This window comes from Aedes albopictus, chromosome 2 (assembly GCF_035046485.1).
Source record: "Aedes albopictus strain Foshan chromosome 2, AalbF5, whole genome shotgun sequence".
NCBI classification, from domain to species: domain Eukaryota; kingdom Metazoa; phylum Arthropoda; class Insecta; order Diptera; family Culicidae; genus Aedes; species Aedes albopictus.
Genome location: NC_085137.1, coordinates 163,118,955 through 163,134,351, shown reverse-complemented (window position 1 = coordinate 163,134,351; position 15,397 = coordinate 163,118,955). Strand labels below are relative to the sequence as shown.

The window sequence follows — 15,397 nt, the reverse complement described above, 5'->3', positions numbered from 1 at the left end:
ATTTCGGAGTAGATGGTATTAATTGTGCTTTATTCTACAGTCACAGCTTCGGTGAGGCGTTCTCGCCGAAGAAGTGGGCCCGTGAAATCGCCGGACAGCGGGAGATCCTTTCCGCGTACGGTGGCGTTAAGCTTGAGGATGTCCGCGGTATGCGCGCTCCCTTCCTATCCATCGGTGGCAACAAGATGTTCAAGATGCTGCACGACTTCAACTTCACGTACGACTCATCGATGCCGGTCTACGAGAACCGTCCGCCTAGCTGGCCCTACACGCTGGATTACAAGATCTTCCACGACTGTATGATTCCGCCCTGTCCGACCAAGAGTTATCCAGGTGAGTGTCCAAACTTAACATCTTGAAAAGTAGAACTCAATGATCATCACATATCCTTCTTACTCACAGGTGTTTGGGAAGTTCCTATGGTGATGTGGCAGGACCTGAACGGAGGCCGCTGCTCGATGGGTGACGCCTGCTCGAATCCGCCGGACGCCGACGGTGTCTACAAGATGATCATGAAGAACTTCGAACGGCACTACACCACCAACCGGGCACCGTTCGGATTGTACTATCACGCAGCCTGGTTCACGCAGCCGCACCATAAGGAGGGCTTCATACAGTTCCTGGACACGATCAACGCCATGAAGGACGTCTGGATCATCACCAACTGGCAGGCCCTGCAGTGGGTCCGCGATCCGACTCCGCTGTCCCGCGTCAACTCGTTCCAGCCGTTCCAGTGCAACTATTCGGTAAGTGGTTCAGCACACTTTATTGTTGAAAGTTACGGTCAAATGATCTATTACTTGAACAAGATTTTTTACAATGTTCTAAGAAAGGACAGCACCTAGCGTGTAGTAAACTCTGTGTTTGTCGGTTTTCGGTGATGTCCCTCTACTTCCCCCAAACGCATGGGGCATCCAGTTGTCGACATCTACATAATTCTCTGCTAAATATTGTTTATGAAATGCATTCTTCCGACATTCGCATTACTTGACCAGCTCATTGAAGTATTGATTTTTTCTTCTCCTCTAAACAATTAGAGGGAAGGGGGTGAAGCTTCTCGACAGACACCTGAGAAAAAGCTCATAAAGTGGAGGACTGGAATCTCCTCCGATGTCAGAGGAGAAGACACTACATCTCCGACCTACCCTAAATCGTACCCAATGCGCCAAGCCAATGTCTACCAATGTCTCTCCTGTGTCAAAAGAAATTATTGCTTCAAAGAGGGGGGCGTATTGCCAGCTTCCTAAGCGGCCTCACCACTGAGTTCACGGATGACGGGGCATGTTCAACACCACGCCTGCATTACCGATGCATTGACAATATCTAGAATTGTTACTGCATGCACCACTATTTAACGTCACCGCAAGTAAGGCACTATTTGATTACACCGCAGAAGGATGTGCCGGGCGGAGAGAGGTTGTGGTTGTTCTCCACCTATCCTGAACCCTACTTGGAAACCCATGCCGTTACGGACATATAATGAAGTCTTCCGCGCGGCTCACTATCCGATAGAAGGGTGGAATTCAACCACAGACCACCGGTATGACCTGCATAGTCGGCTTCCAAACCATGAGACCACTTTACGACTGACCTAGTTACTCCATTAGTGCACAAGCCATCTGTAGTTCCGAGATGATTTAGGTGATAGTCGTTCAACGGAAGCCATCATCAGGACATTATCGGGAACAGTACCACTAAAACTGTGGGGTGCAATCGCTTGCCCTAATCACCACCTGCTTCTCCGACTTCCAGTTATTCACAATAATTACCTCAGTTTTTAGATGAGTCCGTTATTGTTTCCTGGAGCTCACCTACTTCTCTATAATCGCGATTGTTCACCACCAACACCTCCGTTTTGTGATCCTTCAATCCAGCTGATTGATTGTGTCGCTGTCAACTCCACCTTCAATTGACCTGCAATATACCACCGACACGCCTGGTGGTAGCATGAGCCTCATAACGCCATCGTACTCCGCATTCTCTCATACCGGGCCCAGAATTGTCCCTGAGGTACCCCTGCGGTGATGTTGTAGCTCCTTTCTCCTTCCTCGGTGAAGTGAAGGAGAAATCTGTTCTGGAAGTAGCTCCTAGTGTCCGACGAAGGTTTTCCGGTACTTCGTGGTAGCCGATCTGTTGAACGCGTTTTTAACGTTCATGTGACAACCACGCAGTAGCGGATTCCTCTTCGCTTCTTTTGAAGCACATCCTCGGCCATTTTGGTCACTGACTTGATAGCGTCCACCGGCAGTCGTCCTTTCTACAAGCCAAACTAGTCATCTGAGAAGCCAGAGTGATATGACCTCTCGGAACAGACCGTCAGCCTCGACAGAATAACCCACTTGAACAGCTTCCCGGTGGTGTCTAGTAGACGAATTGGGCTGTATGGGTCACCTGGCGGCTTCCTGTGTTTGGGCAGTAGAACCGATCTTTGTCCTCAGGTCTCCGTAGATTTGGTTCTATCCAGGCACATCTGCATAGTCATCCTGAACGTGTCAAGGCGAGCATCGATAGTTGCTTTTATAGCAACTGTCAGAATACCATCTGGACCCGGTGCCACGTGCTCCTTAACCCTTTGGAGCCGGAGGGGTCATATATAACTCCAACATAGGAACGGCTATATAAATTCACCCATTCGATAAAACAGAATACTGTCTTCGGCAAAGTTGTTGCAAATTGAGTCCTCTATTAGGGAAAAATTGGGATATTTGTATTTGGGACTTCATTAAAAACCTAGAACATCCTGAACACCATGAAATTTGGAAAAACGAAATAATTAACATACCAGTTGTTCTAAAAGCTGAACGTGGATGTGGGTTTCGTTTATATGTATCCATTTAGTCTTCGTCAAGTCAAAAGGTGTTTTATATTCTGGGACGTTCTAGGTGTTCCAAACTGCCCTGTAGTGAAGTCCTTCAAATCTACAAAACTAATTTTATGTTTTTCCGCTACAATTAATAGCCTTGCATAAGCTACTGGGATCCGTGAAGCTCTTGACATTTACAATGTCATTTATAGACGCTATAGAGATGTTCCAGGTCAGCTAAACTACCTTGGACTTCAGGTCTACACTCGTAACAGTATCCATATCTGTTCTACTGAGAAACGCTACATAATCAACCGCAGTTACTGGAGCAATCTGAAGTCTATCATATATTTTTATGAACCTTTGGGACATTGATGATCGTCCAAACTATCCTGAAGTTTAGCTCTTGATAGTAACAGTAGTTAGTCTTACAATGAACTTTAGACTGTAATCTGTAATGATAGTTTTGAGATGTTCCAGATCAACATCGCTACTCCGGAGACCATAGCTTCAGGTCTACACTTGCGAGCTTTTGCCACTACGTTAAGGTGTTACATGTGGAGCGGACCTGGGGTGGTGGTTAGAACACAAAACTATCACGCTGAGGACCTGGGATCGAATCCCACTCCCGACATACTCACATAATGTGAGTTCTTCCTTCGGAAGGGAAGTAAAGCGTGGGTCCCGAGATGAACTAGCCTAGGGTTAAAGATCTCGTTAATACAGACAAAAAAAAGGTGTTACATAATCCACTGTACTTACCAAAGCATTTAGAGTAACAATACGCGTTGTTAGGTATATATTTTTGGGATATTATGGGCTCCTTACTGTTATGAAGCTTAGTTGATAAAAACAGACTTGCTGGACATGATAGATTACAAATCGCAGCTTGGTATAATGAAATCAGTTACCGTTACACCCATAGACTTTTGGATCTAAACTCAAGAACAGTTTGGATGACCTAGGATATCCCGACTGATCTGATATTGTCTATTTACCTTTCAGAAGACTTGCTGGACATGATAGATTACAAATCGCAGATTTGTATAATGAAAGAAGTTACCGTTACAGCCATAGACTTAAGGATCTAAACTCAAGAATAGTTTGGATGACCTTGGATGCCCAGAAAAAAAATTCCGCATAATATTTTACCGTTTTTATACTATTGAATACCAAAACTGCAGAAAAACGTAGAAAAATCTCCAGAAGAACGCTTGGAAAAATTCCGGCTTCAAAGGGTTAAGCGACCTCCTCATTTGTCACCGGGCCAACATGGCTTTGGCCGGTTGGCCATAGGGCACGGGAGCATATGGTCATGCATCGTGACACGGAAACGTTGCTCCTAGGCAGGATGCACGGACAACGGTGATTTAGAGTCATTACTAACTAGAACACTATTCGGCGACTGTTCCTGTGTAGAAATCATGTTGACACTCGATAGGGGAATCATGCCTTCGGTGTTTCCCTCGAGCAATTGCTCCACAAATGTCGACGCGAAGTCAGCCATCCGCTATCTATGGCTATCGATGATCTTCGGATGTGGCCGTTTTCCTACATATTCAACCCTGTACCAGATTGCCAGATGGTCACTGTGCGCGTAGCCAACGTCAATCCTCCTGTCTGAGTTAAGGTTTAGAATCGGGGTTAAAAGGTCACATCGATGATGAGTTATTCATTGCTCCTACAAGTATTTTTATCGCCTAGATTGGAGACATCCACGTTCAACTAGGCCGTGGTATTGTGTTGGTCAAGTAGTGGTTCCTTTTAACCGCCGCGGCGTTGAAATCTCCATCCATGAATCCATCAGGGCCTCTATCCTACCAGTGCGCTGGGTAGCAAATCTAGAATGAAATGTGGGCTGTGAACTGTGTGACCTGCATACTTCGGCGATCTGAGTGGCCGATGCGATTTGACCTGAATTTTCTCGCTAAGGCTAGCGCCTCCTTCTTCAGCACCACAAATCACCCAGTGACGAGAGCCGATTTTCACCTCTCATAGCCCTGAGTGCATCGGCGTACAAAGTCTTGAAGACCAAAACGTTTCCCTTGTCGCACTAGCGGGTTTGCTTAGTATTGTTTCTCGATTTTTTTTCTCTTTCCTGATCAAGGGTCTCTTTGTCTGGCCGGCTGGTCCCTAGCCAGTTAGGAGGGGCGGGGATGATATGTCCCAGCTGGTTAGTTAGCTGGTTAGAAACGGCTTCCCCATTCCACGACCCAGGTATTGAAGTCACCTGCTATTACCACCATCCATCGCCCTGTCAGCTACGCCGTTAAACAAACGAGTAGTTGCGTTAACCGCGCTATCGGCCACCGTGGAGGAGCATAACAACTGCAGGAAATGACCCCATTGACTTTGGCGATCATGAAACTCTCGGTAGATGTTCAAACGAAGTCCTAGACTGGCTTTTTTTATCTGTCGTCCATATTGCTGCAGTTTTGGACTCATCTGTAATCATTTCTGGAGGGTAGGCAGTATGCAATTCATAACCAGGCCCTTTAGGCCTCCCGTATGCTATTCTCAGATTCCCCGGAACAGATCAAACACATTGAGTTGGAAGGATTCGTGCAACATTGGATCTTACCAAGGCCACCTGGGTCCCTGGTGGGCCTTTCTGTAGTCGATCAACAGTGGTGGCCACCTGTACTTCGCACTGTTACCATAGTGCTTTGACGTCCGCATCCGTGATCTTGTCCAGGTTTTTGACCTATAGAGCCGCTTTCGCGGTAAGAGTACTCAACTCGACACGCTCAAGGACCTCTTCCGCCAGATACTTACAGATGTCGCCCTTACGCGTTTTATCCCTCTAGAGCTCGGAGATCATTTTGCTGGTACGAGAACGTTAAATAGGTACTGCGTATTTCGGCTCCAATACCCGTAGGCTTGGCATCACTCCTCCTCGCCTACAAGACCTCTGATTCCATAGACTCGTCTTTCCTAATGATGACGGTATCGCTCTTGTCAAGCTTATCACTCACCCTCTCACCTGTCCTGGGTCTAGCGTCCCTCATGCTCGTTATTCTGCTTCCCCCTATCTTCTTATTTGTGGCTCGTTCCCACTGGAACTTGGCCTGCCTCGCTTCAGTGATCTTTGAGCACTTCCACAGTTATTAATTTAAGGGCTTCCTTTGCCTGCCATTGCATGAATTTGTATATTGTGAGGCAAGTACAATGATACACTATGCCCAGGGAAGCCGAGAACGAAAATCAAACCCGCCGTCTCCGGATTGGCGATTCATAGCCTTATCTACTAGGCTAGCTGGATACCCCTATTTACTAGTGTCTAAAGGACGTTCTTCCATTGACGCGCCTAAGCCTGTGGTGGCTGAGGACCAGGCCTGTGCACAGTGCAGCCAATACAGGGGATTTTCCCAATTTCGGCAAAAGGCGGCGAGGCACCTAGTGTATGGAGCGTCAGTAATGGTCCTTCAGCTTCACGGGTTCTGCTGCTGTCACTGAGCCCCTGGGACCCCCTGAGAGCTCTTGAAGCGTCCCTGACACCCCCTTGAAATGGCCCTGGGATTACCTGGTACGCCCTGAAACCCTCGGAAAAGTCCCTGAAACGGCCCTGCGACCCTCTGGAACTTCCTTGTAATCCCCTGAGATCTCTTGATGCGCCCCTGAGACTTCCTTAAACGCCACTGGTTGTCTGAGGCGTTGCATGGGGGCTTCATGGTGTTTTGGGGGGTCTCAGATGCGTTACATGGGGTCTGATGAAGTTTTAAGGGGATTTTGAGGCATTTCAGAAAGCTTCAGAAGAGTTATGGTGGGTTTCAGAGGCGTTACGATAAGGGGCTTTTCGGGTCCGTATGAAGTTGATCATCAATATTAACTTCTTTCCCCGATCAGCCTAGATAGCTGTGTAGTGTCGGTAGCGGTTGTCTCAATTGGCTAAGAATAACACTACGTACCACCTGTTCCGGGGGTAAAAGTCCACTAAACAGGGAACCCCAATCCAAGGTGTCAGGCGTCCCGTGCTGATGGATGAATGGTTGAGGGGGTTTAAAATATGCTCGATCTTTAACGGAGCCCGTAACGTAGGTAGATCTCCTTTATGTGTTGCGTTACGTCCTTGTTACTGGTGACAGTTTCTAAAATTGCATTTACTCTGCCTTGCTGATAGTTAAAGAATCGGGCTTTGCCCACCCGAGACTACACTTGATGTTAGGAAAACAAACATGCTGTACGTATCTAACTGCGAACTAACCTATCAAGGACTGTTAAGTTCTGGTAATTCAAGGACTCACGTGCATTCTTATTGCAGAACACATTCTCTAATTTGACAGAGTTTTGCAACTAGCCTAAAGTCCCGGGTTTTCTTTGTTGTCCTGGGACTAAACTAGAAGCAAGACATGGATGGGACTAGAGTTCCGATGCATGGATAAATATCAGTACCACCGTTTTGTTTTGGGTTTGATTAGGGGCGCTTTTTCACTGGGATTTAAATCCTTTTCATCGCAATCTATTTCTTGCACCTCTGGGATAACAAAACAGGAACTGTACAGAAATCGATGCTTCATTGCCTCTCAATGACAATGGAGTAGTACGACATGCACTAAATACTAAGGATACGGGTAATGCCACAGAAGATCTAAATACTGGTCGCAGTGGCTCACCCGAACAGAAAAAAAAGATGCGTTACGCTTGCGTTACATAGGTGTATTCGGAAGTTTCTGAGGTTCTCAGGTCCAAGAGAGTTCTAGGGGGAATTCGAAGGTATTTCAAGAAGCTTCAGAAGATTTTAGGCGAGTTTAGGAGGCGTTACGCAGACGTTTTCAAGGGTTTCATAGGGTGTCAGGTGCGTTACATAGGGTCCGATGAAGTTTTAGGTAAATTTTGAGGGCATTTCAGGAAGCTTCGGAAGATTTTTGTAGGATTTCAGAGGCATTACATAGGCGTTTTTTGGGATTTTGGAGAGCCTCAGGAGCGTTACAGGTGGTTTTAGGCGGGTTTGCGGGGCCTAAACTTTCTGAATATACAGTTTGAATCAATACTTTCAAGGGAGCTTCAGGGAGATTTCAGTGGTGCTAAAAAGCGTTTCATATACGTTTCTGGCGGTTTTAGAGGGGAATCGAGATATGCCAGACTAATTACACTTGTAGATCTAATGATCTATACTCAAAGGAGCACTTAGAGGTTTTAAAACAAAGATTTAACTTACCACTTGTCAGTACATAGTTGCATGAGACTGTGCACTCCTCTGAACTCCTCTGAACATAATCACATTGCATTTAGGTAACGTTATTTAAATGGAGGTACCTAAATAGATTTTACCTAAATTGATTCTACCAATATGGAGGTTTGATTGTACTGTACGCAATTCTGTAATGCTTCATAGTAGGTATTCGGGGGTATTTCATTTTTTTACATTATGCATAGGCATTTACCTAGTAGAATTCCACGGTAATGCGTGGTGCTCATGGTGTTTCATGATATTCCATGGCAATCTGTTGTACACTATGATAATCCGCGATACTTTCTGGTTCACAAGTTCTATAATTTACCATGGTATGCCATGGTGTGCCGTAGTGTGGATTTTATACCTTTTAGATGCGGTTAGAAATAAGGAAATATGTCATGATAATCCTAACCTGTATCAGTTTTTAGGAACTATTTAAATCTTGTTTTCTATATCAACGGCCCTTACTAACTAACATTCCATTTCTCCCTCCCCTCACAGGACCGTCCCAAGCGCTGCAACAACCCGAAGGTATGCAACCTGTGGCACAAATCCGGCGTCCGCTACATGCGCACGTGCCAGCCCTGCCCCGACATCTATCCGTGGACCGGCAAGACCGGAATCCGCTCGTCGCGGATCGATAACGACATCGAAGTGGCCGACACGAACTAAGTCATAGACGTGCATCCTTCTTCTGTATCTGTACTGAGACACCCTGCGACCCCGCGAATCAAAAAAAAAAACACCAGATGAAACTTTATTTTGTTTGTGTATAAGAGAGACAATTTTATATATGGATTTGTTAGAGCGAGAAGAAAACGAGTCAAGAAAATCGGTTGTCATTGCGCGCCACGCAGACGAGATGCTGCTCCCGGGGGGTCCACCGATCGAACCGATTGAAGCCTCTCAAAAGTCTAGCTGATTCTTTTCTTTTCTCCGGACGTTGGTTAAAAGAAAAGCAATTCAACGATGAGCTTTTTGTATGAATTTATTCACACGTTGGGCGGTGCGATATCCCAGAGCTGGCCATTTCCGAGCGATGACGATGAAAAAACTGTTCACGAAAGCCTTTAGGTTAAGCGTTTAGACTTAAGTAACGATCAATACAAAGCTTCGCACTCACTTTTCCACCTCTTCATGAAGATTGGTAATTTATTGCGTAAAACTACCATCGGGGACTTCTTCCCGAAAACTTCATTCTTCATCACCCGCGATTGAAGTGGAGTTCTTCTGATATTATATTCTCTTTAAGTTTTTTTTATAATTTTTACTAGTGTTGTTTTCCTGTAAATACGTTTTCTAAAAAAAATCATTTATCGCAAAATAAGAGGAGAGTTCCGCGAAACAAAACATGACAAATACTCACTCAATAGTGTAATCTGAATCCTCATCGGAAAATATGTAACCTATAAGACTATTCGACCTACTATTCAGACCCAAACATCAAACCTAAAGTGGTGAAACGTAGCACATTGCCATAAAAATATCAACGGGTTTGCCCTGTCAAAAGAGCCCACAAGCTGCACCCATCTATAAAAATTCGTTTCTACAAAGAAAAAACTCCAAATATTAAGTCAATCGAAGTTAACTAGGTGTCCGGATCCATCGTCGCCATGGAAATTTCCTACAAATTCACTTTTTGTACAAATCTCAAACCCCATTTTTTGTAAATTTTGTTCCCCTTTCGACACGACTCACTGTAAAAAAAAACGATCGATGATGGATTGCATACCTTGGTAACTCTAACGCTTAATTCGTAATGGAAATCCGAATTCTGAAAAAGTAACGTAGTAAATTTTCTACACACAATTGAAATCAGTTTTTGGGGCAGACTTGATCGAGACACTTGTGAAACGATTCGGAAACAAGAAAGAAGACACTAAAATTGAATAGTGATATATTTATAGCTAGTTAGACAATAAATTATAGTAAAAAGAAAGCTGTTGCTAGGACAAATCTCTAATCGTAAGACTAAAAGAAAAAGCAATCTATTGTACATAGGTAAGGTTTATTCATTCGAATCCCCACATATATTTTCTGCACTGCTAAACACACCTTCACACAAGAAAGTTCTATTTTTACTTAAATACTTTTAAGACAAAACGTACAGTGATTGACTTCTTGAGATATCGACTTTTCCCCAGCACATGACAAAGTCCATTCCATTCATTTTTTGCCACAAATTCAATAAACTGCCTCTGCTTTCTTAAAAAAAGATCCTTATATTTTATCGCGATAGTTAAGATTTTCTCTTGTGTAACAATACCTGTACTATAGAGTGATATAAGAGTAGCGAGTGAAGGCGAGAAGTTTATCCGTAAACAAAACAAAAGAGAGACACTATTTTTTCACTGAATGTCACACAAATCGGACCCACGAGAAAGATACGTTCCAGAGAGAACATGACGAGAAGAAAAAACTAGTATCTTTACCGAAAATGTATTGTATAGAGAAGAAAAACGTACCACGTTGTATTGTAGAGCAAACAGTGCGCACTTATACGCACAAAATGGCACGCAATAGGGTACTACTATATCGGTGATGTGATAAGCAATAAAATTGGACAAACAAACTGTTGATATACGAAACAAATGAAGTGAGTGTATCGGAAGTGAAACAATAAAATATGACAAATTTTTAAAACTGGTGCTTGATTTTGTACTGAAATAGCCGGTCCATGTTTTCTTTCTGCCTTTTTTTTCGTCCTATGACTCTTCTTATTCGATTTCATCCACTTCTTCTTCTTCTCACTTTTCTTCTTTTTCTTCTTCTTTTTCTTCTTCTTCTTCTTCTTCTTTCTCTTCTTCTTCTTCTTTCTCTTCTTCATTATTCTACTTCCTCTGCTTTTTTCTTCTTTTCTTTCTTCTTCATCTTTTTTTCATCATCCTCTTCTTTTATCTTCTTCTACCTCTTCTTTTTTCTTCTACTACCTCTTTCTCTCCCTCTTCTTCTTTCATTGTTCTTCTATTTGGTGACAATTTCCATTTGAAAAAAAATCTCTCTTAGTAGACTATTCTTATCACAGGTAGTACCTAAGTGTTTCTTTGGTAATCAGTCGAACCTCCATGAGTCGATGTTCCTTGACTCGATATCGACTCATGGAGATATTTTTTTCCATACTGAACAGTGAAGAGAATTGTCAGACAAAAGAGGCACAAAACAAGCAACAAAGAAGGTGCGACGATTAGTCTTTATCCCTACTGAAGACAGATAATGACATGATCTCGAAATTTTTTGTGGCAGACAAAACGGAAGCTGAATTTGTTGCGTACTTTTCAACTCGTGAATAATCAATTATTACTAACCCAAAGTCGAAACTGTTTGATGATAGAGCTTCACCAGAGTTTCAGTGTTTACCGACTCGAAGTTACCGTTCGAAAATCGCAATGCAAGGCTTAAAAATCTCTAAACTCGTGGTGTACGATGTTAATCCCATTATTTTCAAGTTGGGACAAACTTATGTCGCATGGGTTGTTTTGTCGCAACAAATACAGGTTGCGACATTGTCATTATTGTTGCGCGATGGTTGAATTTTGATTCACTGATACTGAAAAATAATTTCTGGGTTACTATGATGGTCCCCTCAAACAGCTTCCCAAAGGATTTTTGTTCCACTACTCGATATTTCCTTGAGTCGATGGTCCCTTCAATATCGACTCATGGAGGATTTACTGTACCAGTTTTGAGAATTTTTAGAAAAAAAAACAAGAAAATGACCATACCAAAAGATCTTTGATCATATCTGAAATCGTACACAGATATCCCCAATCATAACAACTATAGCTTTGCCTTTTCAAGATGATCGAAGATGGAGAGAGGAGAGAGTGGTCTCAGGTAATTTCTAAACTTAATGTAATTAAAGAGGGAGTCTTAAAGGGTACAAGGGAGGTTTTGAAGGGATTGATAAGTCACAAAGATTGATGGTCACAAGAAGAAATGAGGCGGTAGAATCGAAAGTAGGAATCCTCAGACCGCTTAGGAAATTTTCAAGAGGGATGGCAAAAAAAGCTGGATTAAATAAAAGCACAAGGGAATCTTAGCGGATCTTTAAGGGGGCAAAATTATGTCTCATAGGGTGTTAAGCGGGCGGTTATAATAGTGTGACAAACGGGGATCGCAGCAAGGCAAAGGGGAGGCAAAATGGGTTCTCAGAGAAGGAGGCGTATAACCCAAGGAACAATTCAAAGTCATTAATAAGCATACATGTCGAACTATTGTTGGTTTATAACATCCGCAGCTGAACAAAACCAAATGCTGAATAATAAGCTGAAATGATGCTATTTACATTGTAAATAAGCCAAAATGCAACATTTGGCACGTATATGAACAGCAATTTAATTATAAGCTTAACAAACGTCAGCAATTTTTGTTTGTTCGATTTGCCCTTACTAGCTTTAATATAAGCTGAAGAAGAACTCTTTCTACGCGTTAAAAAGCTTATGTTCCACAGTTTCCGATAGTCGATTATTGTGGTCTACATAAGTTGAACAAATGCTTGCGATGTTAATACTTCAGCTATTGTGGGAACGTTTAATAATGGCTTAACAGTAAGCTATTTAACCGGGTTTATGATATATTTGTTCGAATATCACTTTTCGATTGAACAACAGGTCAAAGTGATTTTAATAGAGCAGTACTGGAACGTTCCTCATTATTAAATATGTATTGATGTTTGTTGCACACCAATGCAAAATATTCGAAACATTTGACAATTTTCGTAGCAATTTCAAAGTTGCAGTCATCTTCACAACTTTTTTTAATAAATATTTACAACCTTCCCGAGAACCTTCCATAAATCTGATAATTGATCTTTCACAGCATTGCGAAGATGTTACACTCTCAGCGAGCAACTTACCAATTCCAGGATGGCGTAGTTGGCAAGGCATGCGACGGGTGATTGGGAGATCACGAGTTCAAATCCTAAGTTGCAAAAATTTTAAGAATAGCTTGTGTGTTATAAATGCGTTGAGATGCGACAAATAAACATGATTGCACCTCGCACTTCAATTTATTTTGGTTTTCGCAGCAGGTTATTAGAGCTGAATACAAGTTTAATATGAGGCTGATATAACACAGATTACTTCCGACTGTAAAGCCTGTATCGCGCTTGCAGAAAAGATTGCTGAATAACTTCTCCACTTTTGTTTGAACAACGCCTGATTACAAGCTGTGATGAAATAATATTAAACTGTAATTCAATCAAATGTGGAATAAAAATGCCATTGCAATGTTGGTTAAATGAGTGAATGTTCCTTGGGAAGTCAGACTAGTGAAACCAAAGAACTTTAAACATGATGTGGGCAAAAGTGAGCTTCAAAAAACCCAAGGTATCTTCCTCCTTTTAATTCCATTGAAATGAGATTATACATCTAACCCCTTGAGCCGACTAAATTTCCTTAAGTTCCTTAGTTTTACATCAAATTCAAGATAAAATTGAATCAACAATATTTCTCCATAATACACGGTTCATGGCTCCCGTTCTCCATCCTCGGTCACGCGCGATGCTCGCCAGATCACGCTCCACCTGATCCGCCCATCGGCGTGCTCTCTGCGGTCCACGCCTTCTTGTGCCAACCGGATCAGTAGCGAACACCAACTTGCAGGGTTGTTGTTTTCCGGCATTCTTGCAACATGCCCTGCCTATCATATCCTTCAGGTTTTGGCCACACATCCTTCTCCGCCACACACCGTTCTCCTGTACACCGGCGAAGATCGTTCTTAGCACTCGTCACTCGAAAACTCCGAGTGCTTGCAGGTCCTCCTCGAGCATGGTCCATGTTCCGTGTCCGTAGATGACCACCGGTCTTATTAGCGTTTTGTACATGGTGCCTTTGGTGCGTGGGTGAATCTTTTTAGACCGCAGCTTCTACAGGAGCCCGTAGTAGGTCCGACTTCCGCTGATGATGCGCCTTCGAATTTCACGACTCACGTTGTTGTCAGCCGTCAGTAAGGATCCGAGGTAGACGAATTCCTCCACCACCTCGAAGGTATCTCCGTCTATCGTAACATTGCTGCCAAGGCTAATCCTGTCTCGCTCAGTCCCACCTACCAGCATGTACTTTGTCTTAGCCGCATTCACCACCAGTTCGAACTTTGCTGCTTCACGTTTCAGGCGGTGTACTGCTCTGCCACCGTTCCAAATGTTCTGGCAGTAATGTCCATGTCGCCCGCAAAACACACAAATTGTCCGGATTTTGTGAAAATCGTTCCCCGGCTGTTGAGCCCGGCTCGTCGCATCACACCTTCCAGAGCGATGTTGAAGAGTAAGTATGAGAGTCCATCACATTGACGCAGTCCCCGGCGAGATTCGAATGATAATTGAATTTTATTGATTTTTCTCGGTGAACTTAACACTACTCAAAGAAGGAGGGAGTAACGAAAGTAATGAAAGAAACGGTGGATAGAATCGCAAGTGTGCGACGAGAGAAATTGAATAGAAGTTGAAAATTAACAGAGGGCCATAATGGAACAACACAATCACAACGACGACCCCTTTGCCTAACGTCCTCGCCTCGTGTTGAACGGCTAGGTACTAGTAGTTTGATGATGACTACTAGCCCTAGACAGGCAAAAAGATCGTGGTTGTGATCTGTTAAATGTTGTTCGGCATTGCTTTCGGTTCTATCGATCTGTGACACTTGTTCAGAGATTCATATCGAGCGAACGTTACTTATTTGATTTTCGCGCTTTCTTCTCTTATGCTCAATTATGGCCCTCTGTTAATTTTCAACTTCTATTCAATTTCTCTCGTCGCACACTTGCGATTCTATCCACCGTTTCTTTCATTACTTTCGTTACTCCCTCCTTCTTTGAGTAGTGTTAAGTTCACCGAGAAAAGCCAATAAAATTAAATTATCATAAAGTCATGCGGTGATTAAACCTAGAAAGGGAGATTCGAATGAGCTAGATAGTTCACCCGAAACCCCAACGCCGTTTTGCACATCGTCCATCGTTGCTTTAATCAGTCTAGTCAGCTTCCCAGGAAAGCCGTTTTCGTCCATGATTCTCCATAGCTCTGCGCGGTCGATACTGTCGTATGCCGCTTTGAAGTCGATGCGTGATGCGGTGATGCGTTGGGACCTGGTATTCACGGCATTTCTGGAGGATTTGCCGTACGGTAAAGATCTGGTACGTTGTCGACCGGTCTTCGGTGAAGCCGGTTTGATAACTTCCCACGAACTCATTCGTTTTAGGTGACAGACGACGGAAGATGATCTGGGATAGCTCTGTGTAGGAAGTATTCAAAATAGTGATCGCCCTGAAGTTTTCACATTCCAAATGGTCGCCTTTCTTGTGAATGGGGCAGATTACTCCTTTCTTCCACTCCTCCAGTAGCTGTTCGGTTTCCCAGATCCTGTCTATCAGCCGATGCAGACAGGTGGCCAACTTTTCTGGGCTCATCTTGATGAGTTCAGCTG

The 15,397-nt window shown here is 43.4% G+C and overlaps 1 protein-coding gene across 4 annotated transcripts in view; it reads left to right on the top strand.

The window, feature by feature from the left end:
* LOC109405858 (mucin-2) overlaps window positions 1-9,275 on the top strand; it is a 34,619-nt gene extending 25,344 nt beyond the window's left edge. For all 4 annotated transcript variants that reach the window (XM_062850665.1, XM_062850663.1, XM_062850664.1 and 1 more), the window contains 3 exons: window positions 41-333; window positions 403-746; window positions 8,481-9,275. In XM_062850665.1, the coding sequence (XP_062706649.1) occupies window positions 41-333; window positions 403-746; window positions 8,481-8,651 (808 nt within the window). In that variant the 3' untranslated portion in view covers window positions 8,652-9,275. The remainder of the gene's footprint in view (window positions 1-40; window positions 334-402; window positions 747-8,480) is intronic.
* The last annotated feature ends 6,122 nt before the right edge of the window (window positions 9,276-15,397 follow it).